Source organism: Dipodomys spectabilis, unplaced genomic scaffold (genome assembly GCF_019054845.1).
Source record: "Dipodomys spectabilis isolate Male_0828 unplaced genomic scaffold, ASM1905484v1 ptg000199l, whole genome shotgun sequence".
NCBI lineage: Eukaryota > Metazoa > Chordata > Mammalia > Rodentia > Heteromyidae > Dipodomys > Dipodomys spectabilis.
In genome coordinates this window covers 759,752-774,659 of record NW_024870876.1, presented here as the reverse complement: position 1 = coordinate 774,659, position 14,908 = coordinate 759,752, and the positions used below count along the sequence as shown (strand labels likewise).

The 14,908-nt window shown below is 37.2% G+C and overlaps 1 protein-coding gene across 1 annotated transcript in view; it reads right to left on the bottom strand.

Annotated features, from left to right (window-relative positions):
* Positions 1 to 4,229: 4,229 nt before the first annotated feature.
* Tmem68 (transmembrane protein 68) overlaps positions 4,230 to 14,908 on the bottom strand; it is a 42,323-nt gene continuing 31,644 nt past the window's right edge. Inside the window, exons 7-8 of the mRNA XM_042696132.1 lie at positions 14,683 to 14,822; positions 4,230 to 5,062 (exon numbers count right to left, since the gene is read on the bottom strand). Coding sequence (XP_042552066.1) covers positions 4,958 to 5,062; positions 14,683 to 14,822 — 245 coding nt within the window. The 3' untranslated portion in view covers positions 4,230 to 4,957. The remainder of the gene's footprint in view (positions 5,063 to 14,682; positions 14,823 to 14,908) is intronic.

Below are 14,908 nucleotides of genomic sequence, written 5' to 3'. Positions count from 1 at the left end.
ACAAGCCAGCATGATGCATACAAGTGAATTCACAGAAGAGACTTTATGGGATCCTATTGTGTCACTCTGACATCTAAGAAAGACTCTCCCAAATATAACATTAATTTAGAAGAAAATTACAATGGGAATATATATCATCATAAACTATTAGTTTATTTCAAGGAAGTAAAGGCAAGGGGAACTTTTTAAGTATAAAAAATGATGATATTTATATTAGATATTTTGAATCATCTTTGGCTAAAAAATTAACAAGGGTAGTGAAAGTAAAAGGGTGAACAGATAAGATGGGCGGATACCTTGTATGTGAGCAGGGGTAGAGAAAGATGGTACTAGAACTTAGCTTTTACACTCAAGGCTGGTGCTTTACCATTTGAGCCACAGCTCCACTTCTTGTTTTTGGTGATTAATTGGAGATGGGTCTTACATGTTGTAATGATGTTCTTGGTATCAGAAAAGCATTAATAATAAGAAAAATGAAAACAAATAATAAGTAAATGAGTAAATAAGTGAACTGTATATGACAACCCTACAGCCACCATTATACTTAATGGTGAAAAATTAAAGCTATTTCCTTTAAAATCAGGAATGAGAAAAGGATGTCCATTCCTCCTCAATATAGTACTGGAATTCCTAGCCAGAGCAATAAGGCAAGAGACAAACATAAAGGGGATCTAAATAGGGAAAGAAGCAAAACTCTCCCTCTTTGCAGATGACATGATCTTATATTTAATGAACCCCATAGACTCCTCTCCCAAGCTACTTAAACTGATCCAAAACTTTGACACAGTAGCAGGGTATAAAATTAATCAACAGAAATCAGTAGCTTTCTGTATGCCAAAAACGAGAAGAGTGATGCTGAAATCCTAAAAGTAAGTACTTTTGTAATAGCCTTAAATAAATTAAAATACCTAGAAAGGAACTTAACCAAAGAGATGAAGGACCTCTATGATGAAAACTTTAAAAACCTGAAAAGGGAAATTAAAGCAAAACTAAGGAAGTGGGAAAATCTCCCATGCTCCTGTATTGAGGATTAACATCATGAAAATGGCAATACTGCCCAAAGCTATCTACAAATTCAATGCAATATCCATCAATATCCCAACAACAATCTTTAATGAAATAGAACAAGTAACCCAAAAATTCATATGGAATAACAGAAGACCTCAAATAGCAAAAACCAATCCTTAGCAGGACAGAGTGCTAGAGGAGTATCAATACCAAACTTCAAACTCTATTGTACAGCCATAGTTATAAAAACAGCTTGGTACTGGCACATGAATAGGCCCAAGGACAAATGGAATAGAATTGAAGATCCAGAAATGATCCCATAGACCTATGGCCACCTAATTTTTGATAAGGAAGCCCAAATCAGCAGATGAAAGACAGCTTCAACAAATGGTGCTGCAGAATTGGCAGTACACTTGTAGAGAAGTGGACCCTTATGTATCACCCTGCACCAGAATCAACTCCAAATGTCTCAAAGAACTTAAGGTAAAAGCAGATACCCTGAAAATATTACTGGAAGGGATAGGGTATACAGTAGGGCTCTTTGGCACAGGTTGAAAATTCCTAAAGACCCAAAATCACAACAAATCAACAAATCACAACAAATCTGAATAAATGGGATTGCATTAAACTGCAGAGCTTCTGCATGGCAAAGGATATAGCCAGCAAGATAAACAGAAAGCCTACAGATTGGGAAATCTTCACTAGCTATATATCTAAAATATACTCAAGAGCTCAAAAATTAAACTCCCCAAAAACAAATCCTCAAAGAAACAACACCAAGGGGGAGGAATAATTAAATAATCATTTATAATTAATAATTAAAAAGAGACTTCTCTGAAGAGGAAATAAGAATGGACAATCAACACATTGTTCAACATCTCTGGACATAAAAGTCAATGCAAGTCAAAACTACATGAGATTCCACTTCACTCCAGTTAGAATGGTCATTATCAAGAAAACAAACAATAACAGATACTGGCAGGGATGTGAACAAAAGGGAATGCTACTGCACTGTTGAAGGGAATGTAAATTGGTTCAACCACTCTGGAAAGCAGTATGGAGTTTCCTTAAAAAGACTTAAACATAGAGCTTCCCTATAATCCAGCAATTCCACTCCTGAGCATATTCCCAAATGATCACAAACAAGGCTACACTAAAGCTACCAACACAACTATATTCACTGCAGCATTTTTACCATAGCTAAGATATGGAACCAACCCAGATGCTTCTCAGTAGATTAGCAGATCAAGAAAATGTAATATGTATACACAGTGGAATTCTGCTTCCATCACAAAGAATAACTTTGCCCATAAGGAAATGGAAAGACTTGGGGGGCGGGGGGGGGAATCGTATTGAGTGAAGTAAGCCAGACCCAAAGACATATAGGCTCCAGTTTCCCTTATTTTTAATAGACAATAATGATGTTTATCGAAATGAACCCCAAGATATGGAAACAAGAGGGACTTTTTGTTTTTGTTTTTAATGTACTATGTGAAGTTATTTCTCCCCCCCCCCCTTTGGTTTATCCCATTGTCACTGTTTCTGATTTGGTACCCTGTGTCTTATATATGTTTATCTGATTTGGGGGAGGGAAGGAGAATCACAAAATGGTGTGACAAAGGACAAAGGATGAACCAATGCAACAGCAATACTCAGAGGACAATATGTTGGAAATCAACTCTACACTTGGGAGAGAGGGGAAGGAAAAACAGGAGAAAATGAGGGAGAGGTAATACTGCTCAAAAAGAAAGGAACTAATTACCTTACATAACTGTAACCCCTGTGTACATTACCTTTTACAACAGAATTTTTAAAAAGTAAACGGCTAGATACAGAAGAACAGAAAATAAATAATAATAATAGCTTTTCCTATTTTACCAACAAATGAGGTGTTTTATTTTTCTCTTGAGTCTTTAAACACCCAACTGTTTCCAAAAGGCAGTATTTTTTTTCTTCCTTTTTTTTTTCTTTTCTTTTTTTGGTGCCAGTACTGGGTCCTGCACTTAGAGCCTTGGTACCATTCCTTAGTTTTTTCGCTCAAAGCTGGCAGTCTACCACTTGAGACACAACTCAACTTTCAACTTTTTGCTTGTTACTTAGAATCTCACAGACCTTTCTGCCAGGACTGGCTTCAAATCACAATCCTCAAATCTCAGCCTCCTGAGTAGCTAGGATTACAGGCATGAGCTATTGGACCTGGCTAAGAACAGTAGCTTTTTGATGTCCTCTATGATAGTAAATATTCACTCTGTAAACATCTGTCAGCATTAATCCCAACAATGTTCACTACTGCAGGGTTTAACCCCAAATGCTGTAAACTCACTCATCATTGAGATGGAGAATCAAATGCATTTGATATGAAATGTATTTATTACATTAGAATATCAGGTTTATTTATAATTATTGTTGATGAGAAAAAACAGAGTAAAACAAAAATATCAATTTAAAGTAAGAAAATGTCACATATGCAATTTCACAAGAAAATGTTCAGATATGCTTTTTATTTTTACATTGTTTAACTTTATATACATATACATATCATAAATATACGCTCGTAATACAAAAATCTATATAAAACCCAAATACTTAACACCTAGAAAAGGGAGAGGAAGATGCTGCATTTGATTTCAGATACTTTTCTGTTAAATACTTATTAAAATCAGTTTTCAAGAAGGCAACAAATCAAAAGCCATTCATTTTCAGAGCACTTTGTGTTCACGTAAATTCATCATTCAAGTACATTTTTACTGCAATAATACACCATCAAACAAGCTGCAAAATCAAACTAAATAAGCCTCAACAGTGAGCACAGTAGAGCTCTCCTCGGTTCTGCTCTCCAGAGCCTAGAATGAGCCTCTAACATAAACCACAATTTCCAAGTTACACTATTAAATGTCATGTTATAGAGCTGACAGCGCATTCTAGACTGTTTTACAGACTCTTGTTAAAATATAATAAATACCAAGCCAGGCGTCGGTAGCTCACATCTATAATCCTTGCTACTTAGTAGGCTGAGATCTGAGGATATCAGTTCAAAGCCAGCCCATGCAGGACAGTCCATGAGAGTCTCATCTCCAATTAACCACAAAAAAGTCAGAAATGGAAGCACCAGCTTTGAGCATAAAAGCTAAGGATAAGGGACAGCACCCAGGCCCTGACTTCAAGCCCTAGTACTGGCACACACACACAAAAAAAGGAAAAAATAATAATTGGAAATTATGCTATTCTTAATTTCTTTTTTACTTTACAGAATAAACACAGTACACCTTTTCATTGTGCTTGGCAACCAGACATATTTGAAAATGGACAAATATATGTACCAACTCCTGAAGAGTTTGATATTGTTTAACCAAATCAGTTATAATTTTGGTTCAACAATTATCCATGACAGTCAAGATACACAACTTAAAATAATGCTCCTTACCATGTTATTATCATGTTTTAAAAATTAAATTCTTGAGGCACAAAAGCTTCGCATGATTTGCTCAAATTATACAAGGACTGAAGCACAAATAAAAGCATTTCTTATTTAACCTAATCAAGCAACTAGTGAAACGTTAACATATACCCTCTCTCCAAATTAGTCAATCTAACAAACACAGATATTAAATGCATTATTCAGTAATACTGCTTAGCTAAACTGTTAAACCTAAACTGCTTTTATTAAAAACGTTTAACTTCAAAAACCTATATTTTTATCATTCATCACTAAGAATTTACAAATAAAATATGATCATTTTCTGAATTATTATGCATGTAATGAGTTGCTAATTAAATTTAACATAATTGATTACAAAAACACAATTGACAATATAAATTTAAATAAACAAGATCTAAGAAAGATGCTTATTAATATGCTCTTTTAAAAGTACCAAGTGTAGGACTTATAAAATGTAGAAGACAGTACTATAGTTGCAAACATATTAATATAGATGTATTAAATTATCTTCTAGTTGACCTTCTGTTTCTTGTGAAAACGTTCTAACAATGCACGCATAATATTTCCTGGTATTCTTTGGTGCTCATCAATCAAAGCTTGAACAGCATTCTTGGTCTATGAAGAAAACAGAAGAAAAGCCATTATCTCTTTGGAGCCCAGTATAGATCGGACATCTTGTAAAGGTTTCAGTATTCTACTACTTTCAACGAATCTCTCAGGATGAATTGTTTCCCTCTCAGTATACCACAGCATTTTTTTTATTAAGGTTGTATTTTATTTTATTACAGTTGTCTACTTGGTTATGTCTACACTGAGCGTTGTTAGATACATCTTAGTATTTTACCACTAGTGAGCACAACACTGTCTTGCAGACCATAAACATTAAAATGAACTGTAGGGGGTAAAAAAAACTCAGAAAAAAAGTAGAAAATGTTGTAGCAGTTGATTGAAAAGATTCAATCCTTCCTGGCTGTTCATAGACTATAGAGCATGTTCTCCATTATCGTCTTCACTCTGCAGTTACATCAAGTAAGGCAACAGGAAGAAGTAAGGAGACAAGAATGAGCTGGCACACTTCAGTCCCCACCTCGATTTCCACACAGCTCAACAGGAAAGGTAAAAATTCATACCAAAGGAAAAGTCATACAGGATACATCAAGTCATAGGGGCCCCCTGCTTTATCTCTTTAAAACAAAGAATTGCTATGTAGACCAGCTTCAAAAGGGCTAGGATTACAGGTATGTGCCATCTCTCTTGACTAAATTTTGTTTTGTTTCCCACTATGTTAATGTCAAAATTCAACAGTATTTTTTACTTTCAGATCACTTTATAGTTTTCAAAATTGTTTTATATGTGTATAAGACATGTATACACATATACATTTAATTTATAAAATTTAATCTTTGAGTAAATAAAGCCTAGCCCAAACGTGTTTTTTAAAATATGCTCCTCTAAACTAACTTTCATATCTGTAAAATGAGAAGTGCTTCATACAGTTACTAGAAGGATTAAATGAACTTGAAATGACATCTTCGGTGTTTAGCACAGTGATTGATATACAGCTTGCATTTTGTGAAGCGTATTTCTAAAATTTCATTCATTTATTCTATGCTATAAAAGCTATCGTGAGTAAAACAAATTTGTCATCTCAAGGCACTCACAGGAACAATTAAGTACAAAATATTTGCAGTCTGAGATCATTTGTGATAGATATGTGACATCTCAAAGAAATTCAGACTTGAGAGTGCACTGGGTGGGTGGCCATTGTACTGTTTGGTCAGGGTCTTGAAGGACAAGTGAGATTTTAATAGTGACACAAAAAGAGTATGAAGAACAAAGACCACAGAGAAACAAATGGGTAAGGAAGGGGAAATTAGTCTTTTTGGCTGGACTTTCAAATCTGATTTCAAAAGGTAGATGATATAAGGCTTTAAAATAAAGCTTCAGGAGCTGGGAAGGTGGTTCAGTGGTAGAGTGCTTGCCTCGTATGCATAAGACCCTGGGTTCGCTTCCTCGGCACCACATGAGCAGAAAAAGCCGGAAGTGGCACTGTGGCTCTAGTAGGGCGCTAGCCCTGAGCTGAAGAGCTGATGGACAGTGCCCAGGCCCAGAGCTCAGGGCCCACGACCAACAACAACAACAAAAAAGCTTCAATTAAATATCCAGCATGACTATAGATGATTTAGGATGAATTGAGGAATGAAAGAAGGATTCATGGGTAAAGTACCAGGGCTATGTATTAAGAAAATGCAGTTTACGAAAATATCACCAGTGACTCCTGTCATTAAATTCAAAAAACCAGGCTTCCAGGCTTTGCCTTACCAGTCCTCTCAAGTCACCACTAGTTACCCCTTTCTTGTAATGCTATTCACTTCTGGACCCTGGTGTTCTCTTGATCTTCTGGTGGCTCTCAGGCTATTTTCCTTCCAAGGACCCATTCTCTAAAAAGCATGCATGGAGTTACTCCCCAAAGACTCAGGAATCTCATCCATTGTCACAGCTTCAATCACCATTCATTTGCTGAAGATTTCCAATTTTTCATCTTCAGTGCCCTCAAGCCTCACAGGTATGTTAAATATGATTTCCCTTGGATATTTTTTATTGTGAAAATACTGTACAGAGGGGTTATAATTACATGGGCAAGATAATGAGTACATTTCTTATCAAGTATTGTAGCCTCCTCCTTTGTTTCCCCTTCACATCCCTTCCCATCCTCCCCCTGCCTCCCCTACCCAATCCTCCCCGCTCCCCCCACCACCAAAGTTGTAAAGTTCGTTTTCTACATAACGACTTGTACATCTCATTGTGGCAATGGGTCCACCTATATCCCTATTTAAACCATTTGTTTTTCCCCTTCCCTCCACAAATTATACCGACATCAAATACAGTGAAAGCAGGGGTTATACTGTCAGGGAGGGACATACAAAACAACAAAGAAATTATCTTATAAATGTGTTAGAAACAATCACATGAAAGAAAAAAAACATTTGAATACCTATCTTAGGGTTCATTTCCCTAACATCACCTTATCTGACCTTTTCTGCTTAACTCAAACATATACTAGATATTGCAAATAAGGGAAACCAATGGACCTATGTTTCTTTGGGCCTGGCTTACTTCACTTAATATGGTTTTTTCCAAGTCTTTCCATTTCCTAACAAATGGGGCAATGTCATTCTTTCTGATGGAGGCATAGAATTCCATTGTGTATATATACCACATTTTCTTGATCCATTCATCTACTGAGGGGCATCTGGGTTGGTTCCATATCTTAACTATAGTAAATAATGCTGCAATAAACATAGTCGTGCTGGTAACTTTAGTGTGGTCTTTTTTATAAACATTTGGATAAATGCCTAAAAGTGGAATTGCTGGGTCATAGGGGAGCTCTATGTGGAGTCTTTTGAGGAACCTCCATACTGCTTTCCAAAGTGGTTGAACAAGTTTACACTCCCACCAACAATGCAGTAAAGGTTCTCTTCTGTCCACATCCCCTCCAGCATCTGTTGTTATTAGAGTTCTTGATTTTAGCCATTCTAACTGGGTGAGGTGGTATCTCAATGATGTTTTGATTTGCATTTCTTTTATGGCTAGGGAGGTTGAGCATTTTTTCATATGTCTATTGGCCATCCTTCTTTCCTCTTCAGAGAAGTTTCTCTTTAAGTCTTTAGCCCACTTATTTATTGGGCATTTGTTTATTTGAGGATTTATTATTGGGGATTTAATTTTTTGTGTTCCAAGTATATTTTACATATGAGACCCTTGTCCATTGTATGGCTAGTGAAGATCTTCTCCCAATACGCTTTCTATTAATCTTGCTAGCTATGTCCTTTGCCATGCAGAAGCTCTGCAACTTCATGCAATCCCATTTGTCCAACCTTTCTATGATTTGTTGTGTTTCTGGTTCTCTATTAAGAAAATTTGGGGGCTGGGAAGTTGGCTCAGTGGTAGAGTGCTTGCCTTGCATGCCTGAGGCCCTGGGTTCGATTCCTCAGCACCACATAAGCAAAAAGAAAAAAAAAAGCCGGAAGTGGCGCTGTGGCTCAACTGGTAGAGCACTAGCCTTGAGCTGAAGAGCTGAGGGACAGCGCTCAGGCCCAGAGTTCAGGCCCCATGACCGGACCCAAAAAAAAAAAAAAAAAAGAAAATTTGGGCCTGTGCCAAGACCTAGGGTTTCTCCTATTCCATCCTGTAATGTTTTCAGAGTGTCTGCTTTGACTCTGAGGTTTTTGATCCATTTGGAGTTGATTCCGGTGCAGGGTGATATATAAGGATCTAACTTTAGTTTTCTACAAGTAGATAACCAATTTTGCCAGCACCATTTACTGAAGAGGCTGTCTTTCTTCCATTCTATGTTTTTAGCTCCCTTATCAAAGATTAGATGGCTATAGGTCTGTAGGTTCATTTCTGGGTTTTCAATTCTATTCCATTGGTCCTGAGGTCTGTTCTTGTGCCAGTACCAAGGTGTTTTGATTACTATGGCTTTATAGTAGAGTTTGAAATTTGGTATTGATATTCCTCCAGCAGTGTTCTTTCTGTTGAGGATCGTTTTTGCTATTTGGGGGTCTTTCATTGTTCCATATGAATTCCCTCAACATGCTTCATTTAAGACTAACTTAACATTCACCTTCTCCTGAGTTCCCCCTCTGTCCTCATATGGTCCTCTCATGAATCTTATAAGTCAAAGCCTGACATTTTCTGTCTCTTGCTCACACCAGCCTATCACTGGCAGTACTCTTAGCTCTCCAATCTCTCCATTTCTTTCCATCCTCTCTCCACCTTAACAATACAGGCACAAACAAATCATCTATCTTGCATATAGGTGAGAATATGGATGAAAACACAGAATGAGACAAAGAGAAAGAAAGATAAAGAAAACATGAGAGCAGAACAGAGTCTGAGAGATCTTTAAAGAAAATCCTGTCATCTTTCCCTTACTACAGGATAGTTTAATTTACATTAGGTGGTGTTTAGAAAATGACTTTTTTCCACAATTAGATGCCTGAACTACCTATGACCCACTTTTACTTAAGTTTTAATTTCTATATTTAAATATTAATTTGCATGATAATGTGTTTGGATTTGTGATAATCCAGGGATCATTATGCTATGGTTTATGCTCCTGTTATTAATAAGGAAGATTAGCAAATTATGAAAATGCATCCATTAAAGGAGAATTTCAAGTACTCTTGATTTTAAGCATACTTTACTGCAATAATATCAACTTAGACATTCATTTATCCAGACTGACACTCCTAACTAGTGGCAGAGCAGGATTGTGGCCACATCCATAAGCTTCTAGGCCATGGTTGCTTTGGAGTTTTTCCCTCCATTACTAAAAAAATAAGACAATATCTGGAAAAAAAAGTTCCGAACTGGTTCTGACCTACTTAAATCTTAATAGGTACACGGGGAAAAAAAAACTAGTAGAAAAAAATAGAATTCAACTGAAAATGGATTTTTAGGAAGCAGATACTAAAAATGGTAGGAGCACAGGTAACATCAAAGTGTTAGTGCCAGGTCTCAGCTATGTTGTATCTCAGTGCACGAAGCTCTCAGTAAAGAATATGGCCCTAAAAAGCCAGTGTCAAGGGTTTTACTCCCAGCACACAAGACAGAAATAATGTGTGAACCATCAGAATAATTGGACAAAAGAAGTAATATATCATGTCATCAACATTGCCTTTTGAAAGTTCTTCCATGTCACCTTTACATGAACAGTCTCCTTCAACGTGTTAGAAATGCTGAATGTTGGGCTGGGAAGGTGGCTCAGTGATGGAGCGCTTGCCTTGCATGCATGAGGCTCTGGGTTCAGTTCCTCAGCACCACATAAACAGAAAATGCTGGAAGTGGTACTGTGGCTCAAGTGGTAGAGTGCTAGCCTTGAGCTGAAGAGCTCAGGGATAGTGCCCAGGCCCAGAGTTCAAGCACCATGACTGAACAAAGAAAAAAAAAGAAGAAGAAAGAAATGCTGATTTTTTTTTCTTTTATTTTTTAAATTTGTGCTAGTATGGGGGCTTGAATTCAGGGTCACCCACTGTCACTAAGCTTTTTTTTGGGGGGGGGGGGTCCGGTCGTGGAGCCTGAACTCTGAGACTGGGTGCTGTACCTCAGCTCTTCAGCTCAAGGCTAGCGCTCTACCACTTGAGCCACAGCACCACTTCCGGCTTTTTTCTTTTTGCTTATGTGGTGCTGAGGAATCGAACCCAGGGCCTCATGCATGCAAGGCAAGCGCTCTACCACTGAGCCACCTTCCCAGCCCATGTCACTAAGCTTTCTTGCTCATGGATAAGGCTCTACTACTTGAGCCACACCTCCAGTCTGGCATTTTACTAGTTAATTGGAGATGTGGTCTGGCAGACTTTTCTGTATGGGCCAGCTTCAAACTGCAATCGGCAGGTCTCAGCCTCCTGAGAGAGGATTACAGTGCTCAGTTTGCATATTCTACATATATTTTATATATATATATATATATATATATATCTTAAGTAGTTGTACAGAGGTTTTAACATATCAGCTTATGAGTACAATGCATCTTGCATATACTTTTCTAAGATAATGTACTTGCTAAGCCATGGTATGGCAGGATGTTTCATTCTTTCATTCCCCTACTAGGCTATCTCCATGGAGGATTTCAGATCCTACCTTAAAGTAGTCTAGTGTGGCCATGTTGACTGCTTTGACCAATAAAACACCATTGGGCCTAAGTGGGCCACTTCAAATAGAAGCTTCAAGAGCCACTCTATGGCTGTACCCCTGACCAGCAACATGCCATATGGTATTATCTTTACAGCCTGAGTCTCAAAGCAATGAAGGCATGGGGGAACAATGCTGCAGCGGAGTTTCAAGGAAACATAACATGACAAAGTTTACTGTCAAAAGCCTCTGAGATATTGTTGTTTATTACTACAGTATAATCTAGTAATGCTGACTGAATACTTAGTTTTTTCTTGTGTAAACTAGTAAGGTCTACACTATAGGGATGACGGAGGATAAAGCCAGATAATATAAAGAAAAGAAATAAGATTATCTTCTATGGAAAAAAAATCCTAGCTGACACAAGTGATGCTACTATGATCCTTAATTTCATGTCTTGGAGTTCATTTCCCTTAGCATCATCTTGTATGGTCATATGTACATAGCTATTAAACTATTCTGCTCATCTGCTAAAATTACCCTAGACATATACTAATTCTTACAAATAAGGGAAACCATGGGACCTATGTTTCTTTGGGTCTGGCTTACTTCACTTAATATGATTTTTTCCAAATCTCCAATTCCTTACAAATGTAGTAATGTCATTCCATTTCTGATGGAAGCATAGAATTTCATTATATTTTACATTTTCTTGATCCATTCATCTACTGAGGGGCATCTGGGTTGGTTTGTTGTTGTTGTTTTTTCATGTGCTATGTGACTTTTTTTGTTTCTTTTGTATGTTCTTCCCCCTATGGTATATCCTCTGTTGTTACTGTATTTGATTTTGGTACCCTGGTATTGTATATACATTTATTGGAATTAGGAAAGGGAAGGGGAACAACAGAATGGTGAGACAAAGGACAAGGGGGGAACCAATGCAACAGGGATATACACAAGACAGTATGTTGGAAACAATCTGTACAACTTGGGGAGGGGGGTTGGAAGGAAAGAAAGTAGGAGAAAATTGAAGGAAGAGGTAGCAAAGTTGACTAGAAATGTACTCCTTACCTTACTTATACAACTGAAACCCCTTGTACATCACCTTGACAATAAAAAATGGAAAAAAAAACTAATTTCAAATATTAAAGCTACAATAATCAAAACAGTTCTATCTGGGGACAAAGACAAATAAAGGAATACAGCTCAGAGATAAACCTTCATGACATATGGCTAAATGATCTTCAATATGAGTTCCATCCATGATCACACAATGGGAAAAGTACAGGCTCTTTGGCAATGGCACTGGGAAAACTCAATAGATAGCAAAAGAATTTGGACATTACATGGCATGCAAAAATTAAAACATATCAAAGAGGTAAATATAAGAATCTAAAACCACAAAACATTAAGGTCTAAAACCACTAAAGATAGAAACAAACAGAAAATATAGAGGGAAAGTATCATCATCTGGAATTTGGTAATGAGTTTTTAGGTAGCACTTCCTCAAACTCAAGGCTTCTGAGCAGCATAGAAAACAATCAGAAAAGTGAAAAGGAGCCTACAGAATGAAACGTATATTTAACAGAAGGTTAACATATGGAATAAAATTCTACAACTCAACAACTGACTGACAACTAGGCAAACCAAGTTATAGAAACAGCCCAGATGTCCTACAACAAACAAATGGTTAAAAAAAAATTGTCTCATACACACGCACACACCTCTCAATGAGGTTTTATTCAGCCACTAAGAGGAATGTAATTATGTCATTTGCAAGGAAATAGATGGAGTTGGAAAAAAAATTCTACAGAGTGAAGTTAAGCCAGACCCAAAAAGATAAAAGTGCATGTTTTCTCTCATACATGGATCTTAGACACAAAATACAACCTCTTGTGTAAACACACAGGAACATATGTCTATATATACAATCAGGTTGACTAATGTACAGTACATGCAGGAGTGAAAACCAATGTAGTAAATACTTTGAACAATTAAGAGAGCATAACAAAATGAGGATCAGGAAGCTGAAATTGGTAGGAAGGGCTGGATGAATAAAAAAATGAGAGACAAATATAGTCACAGTACTCAGTGTACATGTATGAAAAAGTGAGAAATGACAGGCCTCAAAGGAGGGCAGTGTGGCGAGGATGAAGAATGATGCAAGGGTGATTCAGAGCAAGATGCATTGGACTCATACATGTGACCCCCACTGGAAGATTAAATTTAACAAATAAAAACTTTCAAATAACTTGAAATGCAAATCAAAACCACAATAAGATTTCATCTCACTTTTTAGAAGTGTTGAGAAAAGTGTTGGGTCTAAGGATACATTCTCCATACTGTGAGAACCTAAAGACAAGTCACCATGGAAAACAAAATGGAGGTTCCTGAAATAGTCACATGGGATCACATAAAACCAACAATCCTGTTCTGCACATCCATCCAAATAGGATCTCCAAGAGCCATTTGCACTCCTATTCTTTGTGGTATTCTGTACGATCTAGTCAAGTAGAAACAACCAAGGTGTCCATCAGCCAATGTGAATGGGTACTGAAAATGTGATAAACACAGGGAATAGTATTCAGCCTTAGAGAAGAATGAAATCCTGTCACATGCTACAAGATAGATGAAATCTGAGGACATTGTGATATATGAGAACGGCTAATTATAAAGACATAAAATCTGTATGATTTTACTCATGAATTATCTAAAGTACTAAGAAACAGAGTATAAAAAGGAATGCCCAGGGTTTGAAGGAGGGAAAATGTAAATAGTATCTTTCTTGGTTTAATTGTTTTTCCAGTAGAGTCTCATATTTTTGTCTAGGGCTAGCCTCACACTATGAGCCTCCTAACTCCTAGCCTCACACTATGATTCTCCCTCCCAGCTGGGATTACAGACATGCACCACCACACCCACCTTATTAAGGTATGGTCTTGCTAACTTTTTGTTTGGCTAGTCTTCAACTGTGGTCTTTCCAATCTCTGCCTTCTGATCACCTGGGATTACAAATATAAACCATTGTGCCTGGTTTCTGCATGACATTTTTAAATTTTTCATTTTCTTTGATCTCTTTGCAAGAACTCTATTACTGATCACCCCACTTGAAAAAATCTCCACACTGACTTCTGTCACACAAATTTACTTGCTGTCTTACTTAAGCAATTATCCTTCTTTCACCTCCTGCAGTCTGTCCTTGGTCCTTCTCTCTGTCTCTCTAAACTGCCTGGGAAAGCAGTCACTGCAGAGCAAATGACTTATAGATCCTCAGCAGCAATCAGACTTCTCTCCCTAATTTAAGTTCCTATTTCCAGACATTTCAGAACAGTATGTCCCTCCATGTCCCAAGAGACTATCAACTCCATCACTGATCTCCAGCCACTAAAGGTCTATGGCACCGGAGTCCTCCAACTCCTTTCATCACAACAAAAAAATGTCACAACCCAAGACCTTCTGTAGGACAAAAACCCCAGTAGTGGAGAAGCCCGACACAGAACACACTTATAGGACACACAGATGAGTAATGCCATTTTACATCTGGTAATCTCAAGAGAAAAATCTATCCTAAGACTAAGAAAGAAAAAAAAATGGTTTACCTTTTCAGCTAGTTCTTCTGCTGTGACCTTTGGATCATATGGAATGGGATCCCCTAAATAGGTCCGTAACTTCACTGGAAAACCCCCATACATTGGTGCAAATGGATAGCGGAATTTTTCATAAAGCCACCTAAATAACCCTGTTTTAAGGTAAGCAAAATCATGTTTGTTGATCAAATACTCTAAACATGTAATTTTAAATTTTCTTTGCAATTAATATAACTTT